This window comes from Drosophila sulfurigaster, chromosome X (genome assembly GCF_023558435.1).
Source record: "Drosophila sulfurigaster albostrigata strain 15112-1811.04 chromosome X, ASM2355843v2, whole genome shotgun sequence".
Classification (NCBI taxonomy): domain Eukaryota; kingdom Metazoa; phylum Arthropoda; class Insecta; order Diptera; family Drosophilidae; genus Drosophila; species Drosophila sulfurigaster.
The window spans coordinates 26,385,386-26,410,405 of record NC_084885.1 but is presented as its reverse complement, the minus strand read 5'-3'; the positions used below and the strand labels follow the sequence as shown (position 1 = coordinate 26,410,405).

Below are 25,020 nucleotides of genomic sequence, written 5' to 3'. Positions count from 1 at the left end.
CAGACGTTGTTCTCTCATTCCCCTTTCCACACTCCCCACTCCCCACTTCGCATCCCCTCCTCTCCACTTCTCTAAACTGCCCAGAGCAGAATAATGATTAGGGAGGAGGATTGTCTACTGCTACTGCTATTTGCTCTGTGCAATTTTATGCAAATTCATATATTTGTCTCCCTTCTCTGACCACGTCAATCAAACTGCGCGCAAATTTGCATAGATACGAAATAGCGAATAGCGAAATATCACTGGGTATCTAAATAGTTATCATTTGCATAGCAATGCAGATTAGCATACTCATATTTTAGCTGCCATTTTTCGGCTCTTCACTTCACTTGACTGCGTGACTCAGCCAATATTTAGGACACGCTCTGTTCGCAGTGAAAAAAAGCTGATGACATCAGATAACTTATTTCAATTTAATGTCGTTACAAGTGTCATTAATTGATCTAAACGATATTGGTTGAAAGATGAAGTGATGAATCTATTAAGTTGCTTGACTGATTGAATGTTTGATGATTCACGATTGAGCTTTTACTGACTGTACAATTTGTTGATTGGCAATTGATGGACCATCTACTTAAGTTATAAGAATGAGCTTTGATTGATGGAAAGATAGATTATAATTAGCTCATTGGTTGATTACTTATTTGATGACAACTCATTGGTTGATTACTTATTTGATGACAACTAATGCTTGATTGACTGACTGATCACTAAATAGTAATGCAATTAACCTTCTATAAATGATATAATTGAACATTGATTGACTCAATGATTGATCATGGGCTTAAGTAATAAAAACTGTTTGATTGATTGCTTTTATGATTGACTAGCTGCTTGCTTTTGTGAGTTTGTGATTGAAAGACTTTTGTGAGTGATTTGTTGATTGACTAATAGATACATTAACTGATTGATTGCTATTGTGACTGACTAAGTGGCAAATTTATTTGTTGATTGCTTTAGTAATTGTTTGACTGCCTGACTGATTGACACTTATAGTTTATTTGACACTGATTGATAGGCTTTAAGATTGATTGACTGATAAAGGATCGTCTAATACAGTTTTGTTTAAATAAATGTAATGACTTTTTTTTTTGATTGGCTGCCTGACTGATTGACCCTTATTGTTCATTTATACGACTGACTGATTGATTACTTTTGTGTGTGATTGATCGATCTACTAATACACATATAAGTTGATTGACTGTTTTTGTGGTAGACTCACATATTAATAAATTTGCGGAATGATTGATTGCTTTTGTGTTTGGTAGACTGTTAAACTCACTTCTAGTTTATTTGATGAAAACTAGAACAATAATTATCTTGCGCTGCCCTGATTTCTTGCAGTGTATAACGCGTTCGTTAAAGTGCCAACACACATGCAAAAGTCCCATGTCCTTGTCAAGGACTTGCTAGAAAGCTTTTTGCAAAGCTGAACTCGTTGACGGCGGAAAAACTTAGCACAGCTGCCAAACAGAGGCGTCCAATTATAATGCACTTGTGTTGAGAGCCGTAATCCCTTTAGCATATGGAGTTAATTTGGGGCAACAATACGGCACTTTGCCACTGCAACTAACTGCAGCACGTTGCAGTTGCGACCTTCGCTTGATTTGTATTGCAGGCATCTTCAAGGTCGGTCAGGCGTCACACAGTCTCTGGAGGGAGGGGAATGTTAGCAGAAGAAACTGGAACAGGGGGGGAAGGAAAAGGGACTCCTGTCTAGATGTCGTTGCAATGTGGCCATAAATTCAATGCACTTGAACCCGGTGGCATCGCTCGGCTGGTTTATGGCTCCCGTTTCGCCTTTGCCTTGTCAGCAGTTTACGCGCCCATTCCGTTCGCTCCTTCTCAGATTGTTTATGACCCCAAAAAGAAAACAAAAAAAAAGGAAAATAGACCAACTGAGGGCAACAGCCAGAAGCCAGAAGGCAGGACTCAAGAGCCAGAAGTAATGGCCAATGGCTTGAGACATGACTCTGTTGCAAAAGCAAAAGAAAAAGCACTTGGGAGTTGCAGTCATTGAATCGAACTGTGCCACATTTATGGCACAAATATTATTGTTATAACATTCTCAATGCTCAAGCATTGATTTATATCCTCGATACCATTCATCCTTTATTGTCTCTCTTGAAGCGACAAAGCTTTTATGGCCGATGCCAATATCAATTCAATCCGTTTGTTGTAAGTCGCTTTTTTCAGATATTTTATTAATCCTTTTCCACTTGCCCCAATCCACCTGATGCTTATCTTGCGCCTATTATACGATTTTATTTAAAATTTAATGCTCGATATGTAAAGAGTAAATAAAGTTAAGCTATTTAGAATTGTTTTTGGGTTTAAATATGGAACAACAAACGGAAGAATGTTTATGAAAATTTGCAAAGTAGCTTTTGATAACTAGATTTCCTTTTTCAAATCTGCTGTTGGACATTTTTAATGCATTTTAGAACCAGAATATTAGTTAAGAATACACAAAATGCAAGGAGAGTACTCCAATTAATTTCACAACTTTGTATTTGGCTTTTTTATTTTGATCAACGATGCATTCTTATCGTCAATGTCCAGAGCTTCATGTGCTTCGTCCTCTAAGAATTCCTCCTTCTGGCCATTCATTGACAGCAGACGCATGGGAATTGCCTCACTTAGGGGGCGGGATTCTCGCTTCTGCTGTCCAATTGTCCAGCCCAGTTTGAAAAGCTGTCGTTGCAGTTCCTGTTGCGAGATTTGCGACATCTTTCGGTTGAAATCTACAGAATTGTCACGATTTTAACGAAAGAATTCTTTATATTTTTTTCTTAAGTCAGAGTTATGTTTTCGTTTAGGCTTTTGGGCAGACTTACTTGATTGAAAAATGTGAACTGAAATCTGTTTGTTTTCTTCAAGGCATACTTGATTAACAAGTTTTCTATGCGCTGATAATCGATTTCGATTAGTTTATATCTACTTTTTTTCCATTTGATTAACTGAAAGTATCTCTTTCTATTTAATTTAAGGATTTCCCCTACTAAAGAAGCTGGATATCGGCGGCACTATATGATGAATAGTAAGTCAACAAAAAGGACCTTCACCAGCTTTTGCACATCTGGACACATTTCTCATCACCATTTCCAAGTTTTCATCCTCCTTAAATCGCTCATATACTAAAGAATAACATTTTTTAAATGAAATGTTGATTTTTATGCTTCATTTAAATAGCTTTTATGAATTATAATCATCTCAATATGTACAATAATGTGTTTTGTTTTCCATTTTAAATTTATTAAAAATCAATCATATTGTTAATATTTTAATAATAGTAAGCTAAATTATGATTTTTTTCAATTTTAATTAATTGGGTTTATATTATTATATATTATATTCTATTTGTGTGCATTTTTTAAACAAAAACAAACACCCAAATATTAAAAAATAAATAATAATAAAAAACTATAAAATCAATTGTTTTTATTTGTCCTCTTAACGACAAAAAAGGTAAATATGTAAATGTGTAATTTCATTGTTCACTATGTAATTCCTAGATGACACTATGCAGATCGATAGAGCTCGTCCTTACGATTCCAAGGCATGTCTTGACATCCTCCGGCAGGATACGGCCGATTTATGATCATTTTTATATAATTATTGTCATACCTAAAAGCTTGCAACATAAAAATTGTATAATTTTCAGCTTCGTATGAAAGTACATACCTAAAAGTATGCAACAGAAATTTTCTTATAATAGGATAATTTATTTTTTAGTTTAGCTATATCTTGGCCATATACTGTCCGATTTTAAAAGGATATGCCTTTTTGTACTCACCGACCTCAGGAGTATCGAATGGCATTCAAGGATTTTCGGGATAAAATTAAAAATTGTGATTTCAATTTTTCTAAGGGGGGAACATGCAAAAACCGCTTAAAATTCGCAAAATCGTCCTTATCTCAGCCATTTGAAGGACGACGGGGATGTTCTTTGGCACAGAGATAGCGCTCGCCGAGAAATATCGAAAGGTGAAACAAAAAGGACGAATGTCCTTACAGGAGGCGAAATAATATGAATTTTATCTGTACAGAAAATTGACTATAACTCGGCTGTATCCTTGCGTATCCTGTCGGGTCCTATGTCAAACGATGTGTATTAGTTGCACTTATCAGCTGACCAAAGGACATCTAAATCGTCCTTACGGTTTGTGAGTTATCCTGGATTTCATGATTTTTCGACCTTTCCTTCGGCGCTACGAACGAAATTTTACAAGTATTGGATTCTTAGATGACCCCATATTTTTTTGAAGCAGATCGATAGAGTTGGTTCTTGTGATTCAAACGAGGCATGTCTTGAGATCCTGCGGCAGGATATGGCCGAGCTATGAGCATTTTTCTATAATTATGATTATATGAAATGACAAACCTAAAAGTATGCAGCAGAAATTGTTTAAAAAAATGTAAACGTAATAAAAAAGAAAATCAACTGTATCTCGGTGATTTGATGGACGATCGTGATGTCCTTTGCCACAAGGATTACCCCTAAAAATACAAACTGGTTTGTGTATTTAAAAGGACGAAACTCCTTACTGGACTCGAGATAAATTGAAGTTTTCGTATACAGAAAAGTGCGAATATCTCAGTCCTATTCTACTTGATCCTTGCGTGCTCTGCTTGAAATGAAGTCGTTTCGTGAGACCTATCCACAGGCCAAAGGACTTTCAAACCATCCTTGCGGCTCACGAGTTATCCTTGGCCCTAAAACTGAACAATTACAAGTTGAATCCTTAGATAACCCCATGTTTGTTAATGCCATCCGATAGAGTTAGTCCTTGTGACTCTAACAATACGTGTCCTTTGAAAATCCGTCAGAATATGGCCGAGATATAGCTTGTTTTCGAAAAAATACCAATTTTGTACCCTCAAAGTATGCAATAAAAAATTAATTTAGCTGTAATATCAAATTTGAAAGTAAACGTGAACGTCAAAAAATTTGCTCAGTCAACAGTTGAAATACCAGGCGAACATAAATCAGTAGCAGGCAACAACAGCACTTGTGGAGTGGCGTCATCTGTCGGTACATCATGTAACTACAAATGACGTTGCCATCTATCGTTCCACCGTGCAATGTCTACCGGAATCTCCATCTATTGTTTGACCGAGCAATGACAATTTAAGCCGACGCCATCTATCGTTCGATCGTGCAATGATAATCAAAAGTCTCCATCTGTCGTTTGATCACGCAATGACAATTTATGCTGACGCCATCTATCTTTCGATCGCGCAATGTCAATCGGAAGTCGCCATCTATCTTTTGATCGCGCAATGACAATTTAATCTGGCGTCATCTATCATTCGATCGTGCAATGTCAATCGGAAGTCGCCATCTATCGTTTGATAGCGCAATGACAATTTAAACTGGCGTCATCTATCATTCGATCGCGCAATGACAATTGCAAGGCGGCATCTATCGCGTGATCGCGGAATGACAATTAAAATTAACGCCACCTGTCATTCGAGCTCGCAATGACAATCAAAAGGCTCCATCTGTCGTTTCATGACGCAATGACAATTTATGCCGACGCCATCTATCGTTCGATCGTGCAATGATAATCAAAAGTCTCCATCTGTCGTTTGATCACGCAATGACAATTTATGTTGACGCCATCTATCTTTCGATCGTGCAATGTCAATCGGAAAAGAGGCATCTATCGTTTGATATCCCAATAACAATTAAAATCAAAGCCATCTGTCGTTCGATCGTGCAATGACAATTCGAGTGTTCCATCTATTGATTGAATGTGTAATGACAATTGATGCGCCATCTATCTTTCGATCGCGAAATGACGATTTTAATTGGCGCACCCTAAAAATATACAACAAAAAAGCTATATTTTAAAGGTGGCGTCTGTCCGCCAATTTCAAATTTGAAAGACACAAAATGCTAAATTTGCTAAAATTGAAAATTACTTTTTTTTATTTTCGTTTTTTGTCACATATTTCCCAAATCTTTAACCCTCTAAGCCCCAAGAGTGCCTTGAGGCACTCATTTACATTGCGTTATTGTGGAAAGTGGCATTAGAGGGTTAAGGATCTTCTCCTGTGTTACCTTGTTGTAATCAGCATATCTAGTACTATCGATTCACATTCAAATATAAGGGAGAGTATGTAAAAATCGAACGAACCTTTTTGAAGATATTACAATACTTACGATCGTATAGGAGCTCGTAATCTTTTAATAAGCACACACTTTTATATATCGCTTTCAATATAATTGTTTCAATTGAATTTGTCGAATTTTATTGTATATAATTGTTTGCCTTGTCGGTTATTCATAATAGTTGTTGGTATCTGATATCTGTAGTAAACGAGTATATATGTATGTATATATATATAAGTATGTACTATATAATTGGTATTTGTATATAATATTCTCTTTTTCTCAAGCAAACAATACAAAAGAAATATTATACATACTATGTAATTAAAAGTTGTTGCTTTCTCTTTTCGTCCTCAGCTCAAATATTCGTAGCATTCAATATGTAAAATACAATTTGCCAAATAGTAAATTTATGTATACACATTTGTACATATATACGTATGTATATATTTTGTATGCTTGTGTATATGTGTGTGTTGCTGAGTACCCTTTGCATTTTGGAACACGTTTTAAACAAATTGTTTGCATCAAGGGTATTCCATGGCTCAAAGAATGATGGTTGTTTATGGTAATTATGAGAAATTGTCATGTGTCTTCCACAATTTTTGATTTGTTTGATAAAATTAGCTAAATGTGTTTTACAACACTAGATATAAGAAGATTAAAAACACTGCGCATAGTGTTGATAAATAAAGTAAAGTTGCACAATTGACAAAGAAATACGATTTGGAATACCCTTAATCTTCATACTTATAAATAGAGAAGTACACCAATTAAGTTTGTGTATGCATGTATGTATATGTGTGTGTGTGTGTATATACAGCTGCAATTGTTTGTTTATAAATATTTCATAGATGAGTTTAACAATTGGTTTCTTTCTTTTGCTAGTTAGTTTAATTAGTTGTTCCGCAAGGTTTTAGTATAAGACTTTAGTTAAGAATCTTAAAATATATATATTTTTATGTAATATATATTAATTTACTCAGTTTGGATGGGTTGTTCTTTGTTTTTAATCTTTTTGGTTTTGTTTTTTTTTTTTTTGAAAATTTAAAGCTTTCGTTAGTTATACTTTGGTTGTAGTTGTTCATTTAGTTGTTTGTTCATTCTTTGGTCGAAATTCCATACAGTTACTTAACAATTTAAAGAGAGTTTTGTATTTGTTATTGGAGAGAAAGAACAGCGGTTAAGCGACAGTTTGTGTAAGTATGTGCAGCATAATATCTATGAACTATGCAAATGAAGTTAAAGGAGGGAGAACCCATTGAATTGACTCGTTCGAAATGCAAACACGTAGCGTTGCAGCATTTGCAATTGAGATGACAGATGACAAATGACAAATGACAGATGATAGATAAGGTTAAAGTTAAAGATACAAGATATAGATAGGGATAAAGATACTAGGTTAAACTTCTAGTTAAACATAAGTACATATAGTTTATATAGGTTTTCATATATTTAGATATACATAGAATAGAAACGGGATATATATATATATGTATGTATGTATGCACTCGTATATGGTTTATTTGAGCTTTTAGCAACTAAATTTCTTTTTCTTCCTTCGATGTTTTTCTTTTTTTTGTGTTTGCTTTTTTCTTTGCACTATATAAACATTGAGAAACATTGAGATGCAATTGTTACATAACTTATGAATTAAAAATTGTTCACTATATAACGCAATTAACTTGTGTGTCGTTAGCTGGGAGACGGTTACGAGTATACATTACATATTTTTCTTGTTTGTTGTTGCATTTGCTGCTCTTGCCAAGTACTCTACTAGTCAGAGTAATAACATAATTTGTGGTTAAGCTTGTGAGACGCAGCGTGACAGAAGCTAAATGAGGTGTCATAGCTGACAGCTACGTGTCAAGCTAGCTGCAAATGACGTGTCGTAGCTGTCAGCTGTTTGTTGAGAAATTTGCTTTGATAAAGATTTATGGAAATAAGTTTCATCGAGGGAAAGTGAAACAGTCGGAAAATATATTCTTTATATTACTTATTTAAATCTCACGCTGCGTTCACGTATACTTAATATGCATAATTACAGAGCCACTAAGAAGAGACTTGAAGTCAGACAGATTGGACAGCGAAAAAGAGAGGGAGAAGGGGGATGTTAAAGCTTATTTTCTGTCTCGATGTTAAGCATTGCGTGGCTTAAGAGTTTTGTAATCACGTTGTAAATAGTTTGCAAATTTGTTGGACAGTATTGTTCGCTTCATCTTTTCTTTTTTTTGTTGGTATTCTACTACTTCTTTTCAACTCTCTACTTTTATAGTAACTCTTCGTTTTTTTTGGTGATTTCCCCTCTTGCTTTGCTACTCTCTACTTACTTACTCACTGACTTACTTAATGTCTCTCACGCACACTCGCACACACCCCCTTTGCACAGCCTTACACACACACACTCGCTCACACACACCGCCTTATGCTCTACACCTGCTCGGCGCTCTCGTCCAACACCATCGAGTGCAGATCCATCGCTGAGCGCGTCTTCCGCGGCGGCTTCGGCATCAGATAATGACTCGTGCTCGCACCCACAAACACCGAATTTGTCGAGGCCTCGACACGTTCGAGACGTGCGAGGCGTAACCTGAAATAAACATATAGAAGGAAGAAGACTTGAATGAGTTTCTTTCTAGCGAAAATCTCAAGCATCGTTCTGCGATGTCAAGCAGTCAAATGAGCGGAAATTTCAACAAGCGTTTATGCGCAGCACTTAACATGATAATTGTCGTGATGTGTAAAAATGATTCTTTTTAACTATATGCTTATATTAAACGTTCTATATATTTGTCTTATTCCGTCTAATGTTATACTTTTGTTAATAATTGAGTGGTATTATCATAATATATACATAATAGGACAAATTTTATTTATTTATATTTTACTCAATTATTTATATCGATTATTAGACTGAATGTGTCAAATAAAACTTTTAATATAAGCATATTAGTTTAATAATGTTCGATTATGATTGGGATAAGCGTGCACGCATAAACATTGCACTTCATCAGCATAAATGTTGAACGAGTGTTGACACACACACACACACACACACACGCACACGCACACGCACACACATGCGTGTTGGGTCATAAACACAGGAACATGCCTCTTAATTCTTTTTGTAGGCAAGCTGAGCTTCCATTTTCATTACAATTTGCCACTCCTCCGCCTTCTTCTCTCCTCCCTCTCTCACTCCCCTCTTTCACTCTTGGCCAGCTTTACGCAATTTTTTTGCAGCAGCCATGAATGAGTGTATATGTATGTGCATGTGTGTGTGAGTTGTGTGCGCGTTTCCACAAGATTTAATTCCAGAGCCAAAGTCAGAATGAAAGTCGCTGCGTGGCAGCAGCATCCATCCATTCACTTCCCTCTCTCTCCACTTCGACTCGAACATTCCCAAAGTGAACCAACAAATGGCATTAAAATTGTATTGTTATTTGCCTTTCCCTCCCCTCTTTCACTCTACACAATCCAACACATGCGACGCCTGCAGCCATCGCTTCTCATCTCATCTCGCGTTGTCATGCGTCGTGTCGTGCGGTTTAATTGTCTGGCAACTCATTAAAAGTCCGACTAAATGCTGCACTTAAAGCGAGGCACGCCCCAACTAGTTGCCATTAAACATATTTATAAGCATTTTACATGTCTTTCCCTACGTGATGTCGCTCATCGACTCTTTTCCCCCTTTCTCACACACTCTCTGCCTCTCTTTTTCTTTCTTTCGCTGACAATCTTTTATTTGCAAAGTGCAACTTGGGCAAACTGAAAAGCATTAAGATTGTAGTGATAATGCAAAAAGACTGTTTATACCCGTTACCTATAGAGTAGAAGGGTATTATAACATTCAGGAAATATATGCAACAAGCAGAAGGAGGCTTCTTCGACCCTATAAAGTATATATATTCTCGTCTAAGATGACGCTGTTAGAGATGGAGCTAAAATTCTTTTTGACAGTACTTGTTATGATTTTGCCACGCCCATTTCCGCCCCGAAAAATGGACAAAAATCGAAAAACAATTATGATTTTAAAACTAGATATTTCGTGCAGACAATAATAAATCAAGTACTTATAATACCTTACAATTTGAATGCGATCGGATAAAAATTTTCAAAAGTTATTTAGGAAATATATTTGTATAGACAAAAACTTTGTATAAATAAACTTTTTTGGTATATTTTAAGAATAATACCGCACTGTTTTTGTACTCTGATCTTTCTATAAAACTGTAGCATTTATAGCATTTATATTATATTAGTTAGAGTATTTAATTTCTCGAAAAGTAAAATATATGTTTAAACACTCTAAGTTTCATAAATTTCAAGTTAATTACCAAACCCAAAAAGATCATCTCTCAGCTACTCGCAATTACAAGTTTAAATTACTAAAAGTAACTCTACGAAAATTACTGAAAATTGATGCCAAAGATACACACATTTCGCTTAATTGTTTCATAGTTGAAATTAGTTGCTTAACTTTTCTAGAATTTTGTTGAGAACTATGTACGTGCAGTCAATGTGTTGCGAATAGCGCGTATTTCCAGCTCAAACTTTAGTTTGTAGCGCAACGCAACAAAAAGTTGACAACTCTTTGCCTGACGCTCAAAAGTATGCAACACAAATTGCCGAACAAGCTGCGCATTAACACACACACACACGCACACAGATAGACACACAGACAGCATGAAGATGTGAAGATGTTGTTCGATATTTTTGTTTTTTTTTTTCTGTTTGGTATTCGTCCGCATTTTAATTGCATTTGCATTTTACACGAATTGCTGGTGAAGCGCGTAAGCAAAGTAGAAGAGAAGGAGACAGAGACGGAGGGGAAAAAAGAAATTGGAAAGAAGCTTACCCTTCGCATAGAGGCTGGGATTATAGGCCGCAAATTGACACGTTGGCATATTCAAATTGTGGTTGTGCACCATGCCCATCGACATGCGGGAGACGGAGGCGCGCTAAACGAGAACGAAACAGAAAAAGAGAGCAGAGAAAAGAGGAAAGAAATAGCAATTAATTGAAATATTCAATTTAATGAGAAAGAGATGAATATCTTTCAGTATATCAACATCTATATTTACAGATATCAACATCTATATTTACAGATATCTTATATTTCAATAAATGTTAAAATACATAGAGAGAAAAAGAGTTTTATTTTAAAAAATATATTGAAAATCTTGAATTAGGATTTTTTCGATCTGAAAATCAAATCTTGAAAATCTTAAATCAAGATTTTTATGCAAATTTGCGTCTTAATACATGCCATACATTTTTTATTCAATAAATCCAAAATTATATAATATTTTAAATCTGTAAAACTATAATTTTGATGATTGTTCATTTTTTTTGGTATACAATTGTTGAATTCAAAATTTGAATAATTCAATAAATGTAAAATCTTCAAATACTTTAATGTTGTAAATGCATATTTCATTCATTCTATGATTATGGTAAAATTGGCATATAAATCTTCTACAGTTTAGTACACCAAAAATTTAAGTTTAACTTTGTAACTTAACTTTAAATTATATAAGATTCTATTACTATAAGTATTAAATTTTAAAACTCTCTAATTTCCTCACTTTCTAATTAAGCAATTTTTTATATAAAATAAATGAAATTCAACATTTTTTTAATACTGTAATTAAAGAATTCTGTAATTTTATAATTATTTCAATATTCAAAATGTGAATAAATGAGTTCTATAACGTTCTTGAATTCTCTAAAATGTAATAATTCGTATGTAATTCTATTCATATTCTTTGAAAGCTGCTTTTAGCTTCTCACCTGATGTGCGGAGACGGCTTCCATGTCGACGAGGGGGCAGGAGCTGCGATGCTGCTGCTGAAACTTTGGCTGATACGGCTCCAGCATTCGTATTTTGCCCCAGCGATTGAAGAAGAGCATAATGGCCCCGACCCAGAGGATGAGGACGAGACCCACAATCAGGACTTCTTCTGTGCGTACTATGATCTTGGGACCTGCAAGAAGTAAAAACAAAATAATAATGACAAACCGCACAACAAACAATATTTATATGTGGATATTTATTTTACATTTTGTTGTTTTCGTTGATTTTTAAATCGTCGCGCACGTACGACGCATAAATAAATCAAGAGATTCGGATTGGAATTCAATTATCGCAGGGCTTCAGACACGTTCATTCAGCTGCTGCTGTTGCTGCTGCTGTGGCTGCTGCTGTGGCTGCTTTCTAGTCAGCGACACGAGCGAGCGAAAGCGGCAATTGGATTACGGTTAAGGCCATAAACATTCAATTATCTGCATTAGTTGCATGTGTACCAATAAATCCTCGCGGCTTTACGTACATTTAAGCCTTCAAATTTATTACATTCACTGAAATTCACTTTCTCGTTTTTTTGGCGTTCACTTTGTCGTGGGAGTTGCCACATTAACTGTAATTGCACACATAGTTGCGACGATCTGGTAACACTGCGTGTCCTGTTGGCTGCTCCTCAGCTGCTGATATCGATAAGATTCTGAATCTTATTAATCAATTATGAGCAGTTATTATTTTGTTACATATGCGCAATTAACAGAAGAACTTAGAATTGTCTTAATTGTTAACCCTTTCGATCCAAGTTATGCCCTGTGATATTAACAATTGTGTTTTTACATGTAATCTTTTTATACATATATTTACTTTATAGAAATTGTGAAAGTTCTTTAGTTTAATCCGAATATAACAAGATCTCATTTAAATTTTGTCAAATATTGGCACTTACACCAAAATACTTTTATGCTATGCTAATTGTTGCTTAAATTCAAATGTGTTTGCTTTAACATAAAAAGGATATTAAATCTCATTTTTGATAATTAACAATTGGTGGACATAAATAATATAAACTCATTGAGAAACGGAGCAGTGTTGGGATCGAAAAAGCGTTAATAATTCTGAATTATTTTGTGCATAAGACTCAGAGCCAACTGCCTTTACTATTCTTTTCATGAGTTCAAATACGAGCACACTGCGACTTCCCAACTGTCAATTTAACGAACCGCAGTAATCAGCTTATGGTCACAAAAAAAAAGAGAAGGCCACTCACAAACGAATGCGATAATTTCAATGCAGCAGCAGTTAAACGGTTTGCCCAAAAGCTGGCCACACTTCAACCCCATTAAGTTGGCTGCGGCTAATAATAGTTTGAGGTTAAGTGGCAGCAGAATGTGCCTGTTTGATTTTACACAATTTTACTCGATGAACATTAGAAGGGGAAATCTCAGGGTCAGGGACTGAGGTTGACTCTCACCTGTTTCGATAGCTGTGCCATTGACGGTAATTGTGGCACCTGTGGTGTCCTGGTTGAGTTGAGAGTCCTCTTGGCTGGTCAGCTCACCGATGTAATCATCAGATGTCTTGTTGCCACCACGTGCAACATTTGGCGGCGACATGGCAGCTGTCTCCTCGACCTCAACGAGAAAGTTCGTACCGCTGCCGCCCTTCCAGCCTGAGCCCCATTCTGCAAGTCAATTTTGGTTAGATGACTCCATCAATCGTGTGGTTATGCGTGCCACAAGTTTATATGATACTCACCTTCCGAGATGCCCGTCGAAGTGCTGACCTCCTCAGCGAATGCTGCCAGCTTAGCAACTGCAAAGACAAAAAGTAATAGAGAGAGAGAGAGAGAATTAGAGCGAGAGGCAGCAAGACAAAACGATCAACTTCAACGTGTGGCAAGTGGCAAATGTTGACTTGGCCACTGCCTTTTCTTTTGATTTGCTTTGCTTGGCTTTCATCTTGGCCAACAGCCAAATGGCGAGAAAATATAAAAGTTTATCTGCCTCGATTTCTTTTCTTTTTTTGGGCTTTGCCAACTCTGTCATCTTGACTGCAAGTTGCAACAACAGTTGAGAGCGATACATCAGCTAAGATAGTTGCATCTTGACAGACATCAAGTGTCATCTCTTGAATAGTCAAGAACGTGCTTCAAAAAGTGGGCACACTTGGCCAATATATCGTTGACCAAGTTTATGCCCATATTTGATTTTATTCTCACAGCACATTTGCCTTGCTTTTCATATAAAGTTGCAACTATATGTTTTGATAGACTGTTTCTTGCAAATCAAACAAAAACTCTGACCACTTATGAATGAAACTTTAGCTAAAGTTCCAAGTTCAATGAAAGAGCATAATAATAAAGTAAAAAATATGATTGAGAAAGTAAGAGCACACTCGACCGTGACATACTCGCTACTCATTTTCAATAAAAGTAAAAAATATACCAAATTAATATACGGAGAAAATATTAAAAATAAACCGACGCCAATATTTGGTTTATGACATTAATATCGATAAAATATTTGACATAAGGAAGCCAATGCGGTAATATTCTTAAAATATACCAAAAATATAAAAATATACTGAAGGGTATTTTTGGAATATTTTAAAAATATTACTTAAATTTTATTCTTAAAATATACCAAAAATACAAAAATATACTGAAGGGTATTTTTGGTATATATAAAAACATTCGAAATACATTCAACTAAAATTAAATTAATAAACCAAAATATAGTTAAGGGTAATTTTTGGTTTTTATAAATATTACTTTTAAAATAAACCAAAATAATACTGAAGGCTATTTTTGGAAAATATTTCTACATTAAAAATACATTGAACTGAATAGATTTCAGAAGCTGTTTGATTAATATTATTATATATTATTTTATGTCCCAAAAATAAAATGTCAAAATTACACTTGCTATACACTTGACTTTCAGTATGATTATACAATTGAATTGTTTGAATTTATATTATTAGAAATAACTTGAACACAAATGCAATTTGAACAGAGAGAAACATTTGCAGTATTTACTTTAGAATTTCTTGCAATTTCTTGTTGTAATTTATAATGCCATAAAATTTCAAAGCTACAAAAATAAATTAAACTCTAACAACTGTAATTTATTTGCCAATTCAATTAGTTTTTCAACTGCAATCGAGTGTGTGCTTGACTAATTGATACCCGATACTCAACAAGTTGCAGCACTCGACTTTTGTTGGAGTCTGATTCTGTTTCTGTTTCCGTTTCCTTTCCCCTTCACATTCACATTCACATTCCCATTTGCAACAGCAATTTTATTTTAGCCATTTCCAATTGCACTTTCAATTACAATCAAACGCAATTTGGCTTGTAATCTGAGGTAAGCATTTGAGCTCTGCAGCATGTGGCATGCAACCTGTGTGTGTCTGTGTGTTTGTGTGTGTGGCATAGAGAGTGCTTCATCAAAATTGTAGCGAGTGAGTGCCACGTGCCACACATGCTACACATGCCACACACACTAACTGGCATTTCACATGTGCAACATTAAGTTGCATGTGGCGTGGCTGCAAAATAAGCAAAATAACAACTCAAGTGACTCTCATGACTATATCAGAGAGTTCTCGTGCTCAAACTTGCAAAGTGCTTGTGTCAAGACACCAGCAGCACAATGAACAAGGAGTTTAAGACTAGGCAAATACCCTGTAAATGGTAGCAAGCCAAAAATGTTAAAGATTGTCTTATATTAACTTTTAGAAGGCATTGGCAAATATTACATTTAATCGTTTTTTGAAAAGGTATCAACAGAAATAACAATCGACAAATTGATTTATTTATAAACATACTCCAATCATAGCATCTTTTATAACAAAATATATGACTCAAATTTGTAGTTTTATGGCCATATAATTGAATAAAAAAGAAAAGAAGAGATTCAAATGATCTACAAGCAAATAGATAACTAAAGAAATTCTTGCGGATATATAAATAGATCAAACAGTTTATTAAATTAAGCATGAATTTTCAATATTTGGTATCTGAATTTATAGCTATTAAGATATGCAGTGTCAAAAGTTTCATAATTGGATGTACAATAAGATGATGATATGAAGATGAAACAAACGTATAACGTATATGATCTGATAATGAAACAACAATGCAAATTTTAATAGACATACAAAGCTCTAATTAAAGTGAATAGGGAGTTAAATATAATATATTGCAAGAAAAATAGTTCGATCACTATAAGAACAAATAAGAAAACTACAGTATTCTAAAAATATACCACACAATTACTAAAATATACCGAAGGCTATATTTGGTATATTGATAGAATACTACATTTAAGATATACCATAGAGTACAAACAGACGAACATTGCTAAATCGTCTCGGCTCTAAAGCTGATCAAGAATATATATAGAATATGGGGTCGAAGATGCTTGGATTACATTCAATAGCTGATTTTGTTTGCAGTCTAACTTATAGTCGAGCACACCCTTGATGGTATTGAGGCCCTTTGTGGATACATGTTAAACTTGAGGCGCAACTTTTGGCACTTTGTTTAGTGCATTAAAAGTTACAGCGCAGTTTGGCGAAATGAGCAAGAAAAACGAGAGGGAAATGTGTGTGAGTGTGTGAGGAGGGGAGGCGTGGCAGTGCTAAGTGGCGCAGTGTTGTGATGATGATTTATGAGGCAACCACAAGAACAGTAGCAACAGCAGCGAAATGCCATCAATTTCAGTGGCGGGGCTGAAACTGCAAAATGAAGTCAAAGGCAGACTTGGCCTTTGAATTTGACTCGCTCTCGCTCTCAGCGTCTCATTGACCTTGTCCAGTTATACAATATATATACAATATATATATATATAAATACACTGAAGAAAATCAAGTTCTAAAATCAAGATTTTGCTTTTAGTACTAAGAATTTTGATCTAAAAAGTGCGTCAAGAAAATGTTCTATGTTAATCACTCCTCTACTTAGGAAATTCTTTAACAGCTTTTTTTTATTTTTGGGTTTCTTTTGAGAATATGAAATGTTTCAGTATAATGTTTTAAGGATTTGTTCTTAAAGTGGTCTTGTTTTAAGAACGCAATTCTTAAGAGGTAGGTTTTTGATTTTAGAAATTGTTTTTATTTTTATCAGTGTATAGATATATTAGTTTGCCCTTAAGTAGTCCCCATATACATATGCGCGGTAGTGAGTATTTAATTTATTTATTTACTTGCTGCTCATTTGGTTAATTTGCTTAATTTGCTTAATCTACGCACAAAATGAGCTAATTAACATGCACAAATTATGCGCAATTCCCTCACGGCACTCGGCACTCGGAACTGGGCTAAGAAGGATTTGGCCAAGCGGCAGACAAGATAGCACACACACACACACACACACATACATTCACAAGCACACATGGTCATAGCATTAGCATTAGTTTCGTGGAAAAACCTCTTCAGGCACAATGAAAAATTCCTCGTAATTTATGAATGAAAATGCGCATAAAAATGCAAAGTGTAAACGAAAAAAAGCCAGAGCACAAAAGGCCAACTAAAAAAAAACAAGACAGACAGCGAGAACAAGTGCAAGATAAGATAGAGAAAGAAAGAGAGAGAGAGAGAGAGATAGAGAGAGGTCAGAGAAAGTGCAACTAAGAAGAACAGAAGCAGCAGGAGCTCGGAAAGTGCAGTAAAAGTGAAAATCATTTGATAAGTTGAGGCCAAAATAAAGGGTGAACCGGAACGGAAGTGCAGGTACAATCACTGTATGAGTGTGTGTGTGTTGTTGTTGTTTGAGTTGTTGTTGTTGCTGCTGTTGTTGTGGTGTGTGTCACCAAGGGTAAACCTGGCAATTAAATGCTCGTTAAGTCAAAAACCAGCAGCAAAACAGCAGCAGCATGTTGAGCTCCTTTCTAATTACTTAACGCAATTGCAGAGCAGCCAAAAGTAATGACAAAAACAAGTACAGCAAATGGTTAAACGAAACAAAAAGCCACCAGAGAACGATGTGCACTTGGGCTGTAAAATGCCGCACAGAAGCAATCAGAAATGCACCAACAAACAAAATATAACAAAAGTGAATCAACTAGAAAGTTCCAGAACTAACAAGAAAGAAAAAACTTTTAAAATTTTCGAAATTGATGCTGCATAAAAGTTGACTTTAACAGAGGAATATATACATAAAAATAAAAATAATTGATCAAATTAAAAGTGCGTTCTAATAAGTGTAAAATTCTTCTGATTTTTTTTCAGAATATTAGCTCATAACTTAACAATTGTAGAAGTTATTTAAGAAATACTTCTCAGTGGCAATTTCGACTACTGCAATCAGGTCTTATCTCATTGATAATCTGGTATATTTTGACATCTAAAGTATATTTCGATCAGAGTACTTCTTCGATATACCAAACACAACATTTGGTATTTTCTGGTATTTTTGTGGCATATTAATTAGTACATTTTTTAAATATTACCGCACTGTTTTAATTTCTCACAATCGACTGTAGCTTTCTTACTTGTTACTTGCTTTTGAATAATGTAGGAAACAAAAAGTATGTCATAATGTGTATACTAAAAAGCTAAAAAATAATAATTCTAAAAAAAAGTCAGAGCTTATTAGACAAATTAAATATTGCGAATATTTACTTAATGGATTAATCCATAAGTTAATGCAATAATATGTTCGAATTTATCTAAAATTTAAAAACGATAATAAACAAAAATGCTGGTAATAAAGTTTTAATCTATAAAGTGATTAGAGTTTAATTCTAAAGGCTGTTGCACTATATTTTGGATTAAACTATAAATAAATATCACAACTTGACACTGGGGCAACAATTTTGTTTATCAAATTATTCATGTCAAATTTTCTGAGTATTATTTTTGTTTTCATGTAGATAAGTTAAGTTATGAAGTTAAGAGATTATCCCCATATACAAAATTTGTTTAGAAATGTATAAAATGAAAAGTGTAGCCGAGTTTAGTGTTGGTAAAGCTTGAACTTTATATAGTTTTAAAGTAGAAATAAATGTCAAAATTTTGGTTTATCAGAGAATCATAGTAAAATATTGAGAATATATATCAGAATTCACATCAATACAAAATTTCAATACATGTTGAAAGCATAAGATATAAGTAATGAAGACGCGCCACAAATTACAGGGTATTTTAACGTATAAGCATATTTATATAGAGAGAAAAGCAATTACATTTTTGCGCAATTCAGAAATGACAAATGAATTGTGACTCGGGCGAATCATTCACATTCACATTCACAAGTGGCTGTCACACGTGCATAAAAAGTTATTATTCCCCTCTCTTTCGCAATGGACACACACACACACATATACACATACATATACGCATACACTAACCCCAACTGCCGCGGTGTCTTAATCGAAATGTATCGATACAAAAGGTATCGACTACAGATTGTCGTTTCAATTATGAGTAAATGTACTCGAGAGGCAGACAAAAGCGAGGGAATCCATTGCCGTTTAATAATTCATAAAGAACGCAGACACAAACATGGATACACACACACACTCGCACACATACACACACGCATGACAGACACACATAGGAAGGGAAAGTAAGAAATAATATTGATTTTCTATGTATTGCTGCAATACTCGGGACTTTACTTGCGAGCACTCTCGCCTCGGCTCAGCTCTGAAACTTTCAACATCAAGCAAATAAATACAATACAACAAACACACACATACACACACACACACACACACACGCACAGTCGCACACAACTTATGTGTTGTTAATTCCACATGACACATGCAAAAGTTACCAAACTGGGAAAAGAACAACCAGGAACATGAAAGGAAATTGGTAATCAACGATGAAACCGAATTCCAAATGCACTTCAAAGTGTGATCAACGTTAATTATCGAATTGGTATATAAATAAATTGATGGAGAATAAATTATAATAGAGTAGAATAATAATGCGAATACAGTAGAATAAAATTGTTTTAATTATGAATATTTCAATAATACTGTCTCATTGCTTTGCTTAAAGTTAAGACAACAATAACTTGCATTCATTTCAGAAAATTAAAGTTGCTGCACTTGCAATAATGATAATAACAAAATAAATTTATTCAAGTAAATGCGAACTTGCAATATTAATTCATGAACTACAAAGTTGACTTCAGTTGCTGCACAAACTAAAATATTTTGAATAAGACAAACCTATTGAGTTTGAAAAAACGTATTTTATAAGTCAAATCAAGTCAAAGAGCTACAAAAGAATGCTATATAATTCTTAAAATTTATCGAAGGCCATATTTGGTTTATTATTATTACATAATATCCCTCTACTCTATAGGTTGCAGGTATAAAAAACCAACTGGCAATAATAATTCAACAAATATTTAGTTTTTCTTAAGTTGCTGCACAAATTATAAAGTATTTTAATAGAAAAATTGATCGAATTTAACGAGACAACTCCCACTAAGTTTATTTAAAAATAAAATATATTAAAACTGCTTATAACCATAGGCTGTCTCAATAATTGAGTTACTTTAAGTAATTGAAATACTCAAAGTTAGGTAATGAGGCTAGGCTTTTGAATAATTCTTATCTGTAATGTTAAAAAACGAATAGCTCTTGTTTTGTGTGGATTATTCATTTAATATGACAATAAATAAAGTAAAGGTATTTCGTCAAGTGTTACTTGCTCCTTCCAAATTCGCACATGCTCTGTTGTTCCCTCTCTCATATGCCGTATTACCTTTCACATTGATTTAAGATGATTTCGTGTATGCCCAAAATGTGAGTGAATAAGCAGATATTAGTCGAACAGTTGTAACAGAGTATTGAGTGCTAAGTCAGTTGGCCATCAAAGAGTCTTTCACCTGTCTCTCCCACTACCCACTACCCACTCCCCCCACACCATTTGATTGAAGTCCTCTGCGAGTCACAGCTGGGTAGAAGCAAAAGAAAAAAAGTGTTGCATACCCAAAAGGCGCGCGCCGCTTTTACTTTAATGGGACAGCCAAAAAAAGAAGAGAAGAAAAAACGAAAAAGTAAAATAAAAAGCAGCAGCTGCGTTGGAGCATCGTAAAACGAATCGACTCGACTAAGTGGTCACCCAGTGGGAATGGGCGTGGCATCCGCCCACGCTGGCTTAATTAAAGTTGCTGTTTGCTGCTCGCTGCTGCTCATAAATTGAATTTCGCTATACACAACTGTACATTGTACAGCATTGAACAGCATTGAAGAGCATTTAAGCACCTGGATTAATGCAGCGTTTTGTGTGTGTGTGTCTCTGGCAAATCCCGAAGGCTATGGCACATGCCACATGCGACATGTGCTGACAGCACTTGCCACGCAGCCACTTGTCGCATTTAACTGCGTTTTGATGAGCCGCAGCGATGTCAAGGCAAATTAACAGCTAAATAGTTGCGCCCCGTTATCCAGCTTAGCTCGCTGCCGCCTCATATGTGGCACATATGTGCGCATTTCGCTCTTGATTTTTTGCCACAGTCAAGGCATTTCCCAATGCGGAAATACCATCGCATCGGGGCATTTCCGATTTCCCCGTCGCAGTCGCCAAAAACTTGCCAGCAAATCGCTGGAATCGCCCGTCCGGATCAACAAGTGGACAGCGAATAAAGATGGCAATGATGACAGCAGAAAGAGAAAGTGAGAGAGAGAGAGAGAGAGAGAGAGCGAAAGAGAGAGAGATAGCTAGAGAGAGAGTGCTCAACAGTTACCTGATGAGGTTTTATGGCCGCAAGGAGTTGCCCTAACTATGGACTAAGGACATTCCGCAAATGCATTTCGTAAACAAAGCTGCAGGCAAATCACAAAAGATTTTCGCGGCAACGCGACAAGCAAATGTTTTATGGATTTGTTTTTGCATTTCGCGCGTCCCTTTTTTTCAGGAAGTGAGCCACAAAAAAATAAAATTGAAAGGAAAAAAATGTAAATAAACAAACAATCAATCGAGATGCCCAGATGTGCAGCAAACAGATTCTCTCTCTCTCTCTTTCGCTCACTCTCCCTCTTTTTTGCAACCGCAACGTTTCCCTTTCGCTTAGAAACATGTCCTGGCAGGATCGCTCTGCACTTGTCCCTTGTCCCAAAAAAAGTTACATATAAAGTCTCAATAAAAACGAAATTTCTTCCCATTTACTTTTTGCATTTGTTTTTCTAGCGCTCTGGGCACGTTCCTTGAGTGTCCTGCGTCCTGCGACCTGTATCCTGTGTGTGTATCAAGTGGCCTTCTTTTGCATCTGTGATTCCTGCTTCAAGTGTGCGTCCGTCTGTCCGTCTGGCTACCCAGCACAAATTACCACGAAAAGGGTGTGACACATTTGCTCACAGTGGGCGTTCTGCAGCAAGTTGTTGTTGATGTTATTCATTCGAGCAGCTTCGAGCATCTTCTTTTTGCCCATCGTATTTAGCTGTCTCATTTAATGCTATTTATAGCGTTTTTTCATTTCTTTTTTTTCAATGAGATGAAAACTATTCCAACACAAAGTTTACTTGGTAATTTCCTTTCTGTAAAACACGAACCTTACTTTCTAATTCTCTTGACTTCTTGTAAAAAAAAAACCATAGACATAATATGATAATAATTATGTGGTTTATAATTTGAAATATTTGTTGAATTTGTTATCATTTTTAAAGTGTTTAATGAAGCCAAATGCATTATGAAATTGGTGACCTGAACTCCACGAATACTTTAAAGTACTTTATGTTTAATTTTGAGGCTTCTATAGCGTTACTTTTGCATGCATCGAGAAATTTTCATAAATGAAATTTGTATACTATTATATAAGATATAATAATATAATATAAATCAAATGTGCATAATATTATATATGATATTATATATATTATCTGTTGACTTTTTTAACCTTTGATTTGTTGTCTATCACAATAATTGATTACTTTATGCTCGCCGTAATCTGATTAATTTCAATTTAAAGAATGTTCATTTGATTCTTCAGATTTGTCAAATTTAAAGAGTATCTCATAGCTGGTTGTTCGCAGGTATGTTTCAATTGCTACCCTTGAGTTGAGCTTGTGTCAATGGCATTTCAATTTGTTCGTTCGTGCTTTTGGCTTCAAGGCTGTCAGTGCAACAGTCGCAACATGAACTTGCGGCTGACGTTGCACTGCAGCTCGCTGCACCAAATTGGTTTTCGCCTGCTGGCTGCCAAAGGGGGGAGTAAGAGCAGGTCAGTTGAGGGGGAAGCAGCGAGACATTGGATTCAGCTGGCGTTACTAATTGACAGGCAATGGCAAAGGGGCAGCAGATAGAACGAGAGAGAGAGAGAGAGAGGGGATGATAAGAAGAGAGATGGCAAAAGCAGTTGTTGATGCATTAGTTGAAGCCCTGTCGTTTAAGCAAAACCATTGGCAAGTCTTTGTAACTAAATGCGACTACCAAATACCCATTGAAAGAAAGAGCAAAAGGGGAAAGAACTTCAATTAATAAAGAAAATTAAAAGGCATACTAAATCCAAACAAAAGTTTACTTTCAGATACGCTGTGAAATTAAAAACTTTTGAGTGTGCTTGATTGTGACTAAAATATATCGATTATACATATAATTGTGAAAATGAAAGCCATAGCAGCTAATCAATTAGTTGAAAAAATAACTAAAAAGCGCGAGATACTTTTTTAATATGATATACCATATTTTTTACTATATTGCCTTCGTTTCATATACCAAAAATATTATACCATAGTAAATAAATATGAATTTGCGCTAGATACAAAAAAACAAAGGCTAAACTTTAAAAGACTTTGTTAATAAAAAAAGGTGACCAAACAAATTTGTTTATATAGGTATAAATTTCCTCAACAAACTGATAGAAATTTCATTCAGTATTTAAAGGTACTTGTGGTATTAAGTTGATCTTTAAATATGCAGTAACAAATTTTCTTCAGATTACTTGCTACGAGTATATGCAGTACGTAGTGGAGAACTAAGCTAGAAATTGGATTCAATAAATTGGTACTTGTGGTATTAAGTTGAACTTTAAATATGCGCATATGTGAATACGTAGTAACAAATTCAGTATTTTAAGGGTACTTGTGGTATTAAGTTGAACCAAGTAATAACAAATTTTGTTCATATTACTTCCCACAAATAAATGCAGTTCGTAGTGGAGAACTAAGCTAGAAATTTGATTCAGTATTTTAAGGTACTTGTGGTATTAAGTTGAGCCTTAAATATGCGCATATGTGAATATGTGGTAACAAATTTTCTTCCTATGGTATTACTTGCAACAAATAAATGCAGTGCATTGAGGAGAACTAAGCTGCTTACATTGTTTACAAGTTATTTGGCTTTGGCTCATTTTAGTTGGCTTTAACTGAATGGGAATTGAAGTTTTGCGATAGTCTCAAAGCGTTCACATTGAGCTGCTTCCGTTTCAGCTCTTTCCCCCCCTTCTATCGACCCTTGCTATTGGAGGGGGGACACAAAGTCAAATCACGTTTCTGGGCAGCACACAAAGCAAACAATTCTGAAATATCGGAAAATGTGCAATTGCAACTGCAGCTGTTTGGATAACGTGAGAAGAGAACTCGGACACAGTTGAGCAGCGAGTGGAGAAGCGATGAAGGGGGATTCCCTCGACGATTATGCGACTATGCTGTGCACTCCACACATACACACACATAGAGAAAAGGAGAGATAGCTTCGAAATGGAGAGAAACGCGACAGTAAAAACCCGGAATGAAGCTGAAAATTCGGAATAACATTTTGTGGGATTTCGAAATATGTGTGCATAAAAATTGTCAACCACACGATGAGTTTGCCTCATAAATTGAAAATGCGTTAAAGAGCGAGAGAGAATAGAGGAGGATGGTGAAAAGCGTGTAAGTCGGGAGGGGGAAATACCAGTTGGCCTGGGAAAAATGTTGCGATTGCGTGTGAAAATGCAACAAGAGCGACAACTGCGGCGCGTTGCACGTTGCACATTCCGCATTCCACATTCCACATTCCGCACTTTCTTTCCGGCGATAGTCAAATGTGCCACTGTCGGGGAATCGAAGTTGCAGTTGCATTTGCAGCCAAGGAGTCAGTCGAGAGAGAGAGAGAGCGAGACCTTTTGACACCATACAAGGACTACACAAAGGGGCAG

General features: G+C 35.5%; 1 protein-coding gene and 1 long non-coding RNA gene across 2 annotated transcripts in view; one reads left to right on the top strand and one right to left on the bottom strand.

The window, feature by feature from the left end:
- LOC133847574 (uncharacterized) overlaps nt 1–3,185 on the top strand; it is a 47,555-nt gene extending 44,370 nt beyond the window's left edge. The window contains exon 4 of the long non-coding RNA XR_009895174.1: nt 2,991–3,185. This is a non-coding gene — a long non-coding RNA (uncharacterized LOC133847574). The remainder of the gene's footprint in view (nt 1–2,990) is intronic.
- Nucleotides 3,186–7,114: 3,929 nt separating this feature from the next.
- The window catches only part of LOC133847557 (uncharacterized), a 68,817-nt gene continuing 50,911 nt past the window's right edge, over nt 7,115–25,020 (bottom strand). Inside the window, 6 exon segments of the mRNA XM_062282707.1 lie at nt 7,115–8,670; nt 8,673–8,708; nt 10,977–11,079; nt 11,912–12,105; nt 13,393–13,602; nt 13,677–13,733. Coding sequence (XP_062138691.1) covers nt 8,549–8,670; nt 8,673–8,708; nt 10,977–11,079; nt 11,912–12,105; nt 13,393–13,602; nt 13,677–13,733 — 722 coding nt within the window. The 3' untranslated portion in view covers nt 7,115–8,548.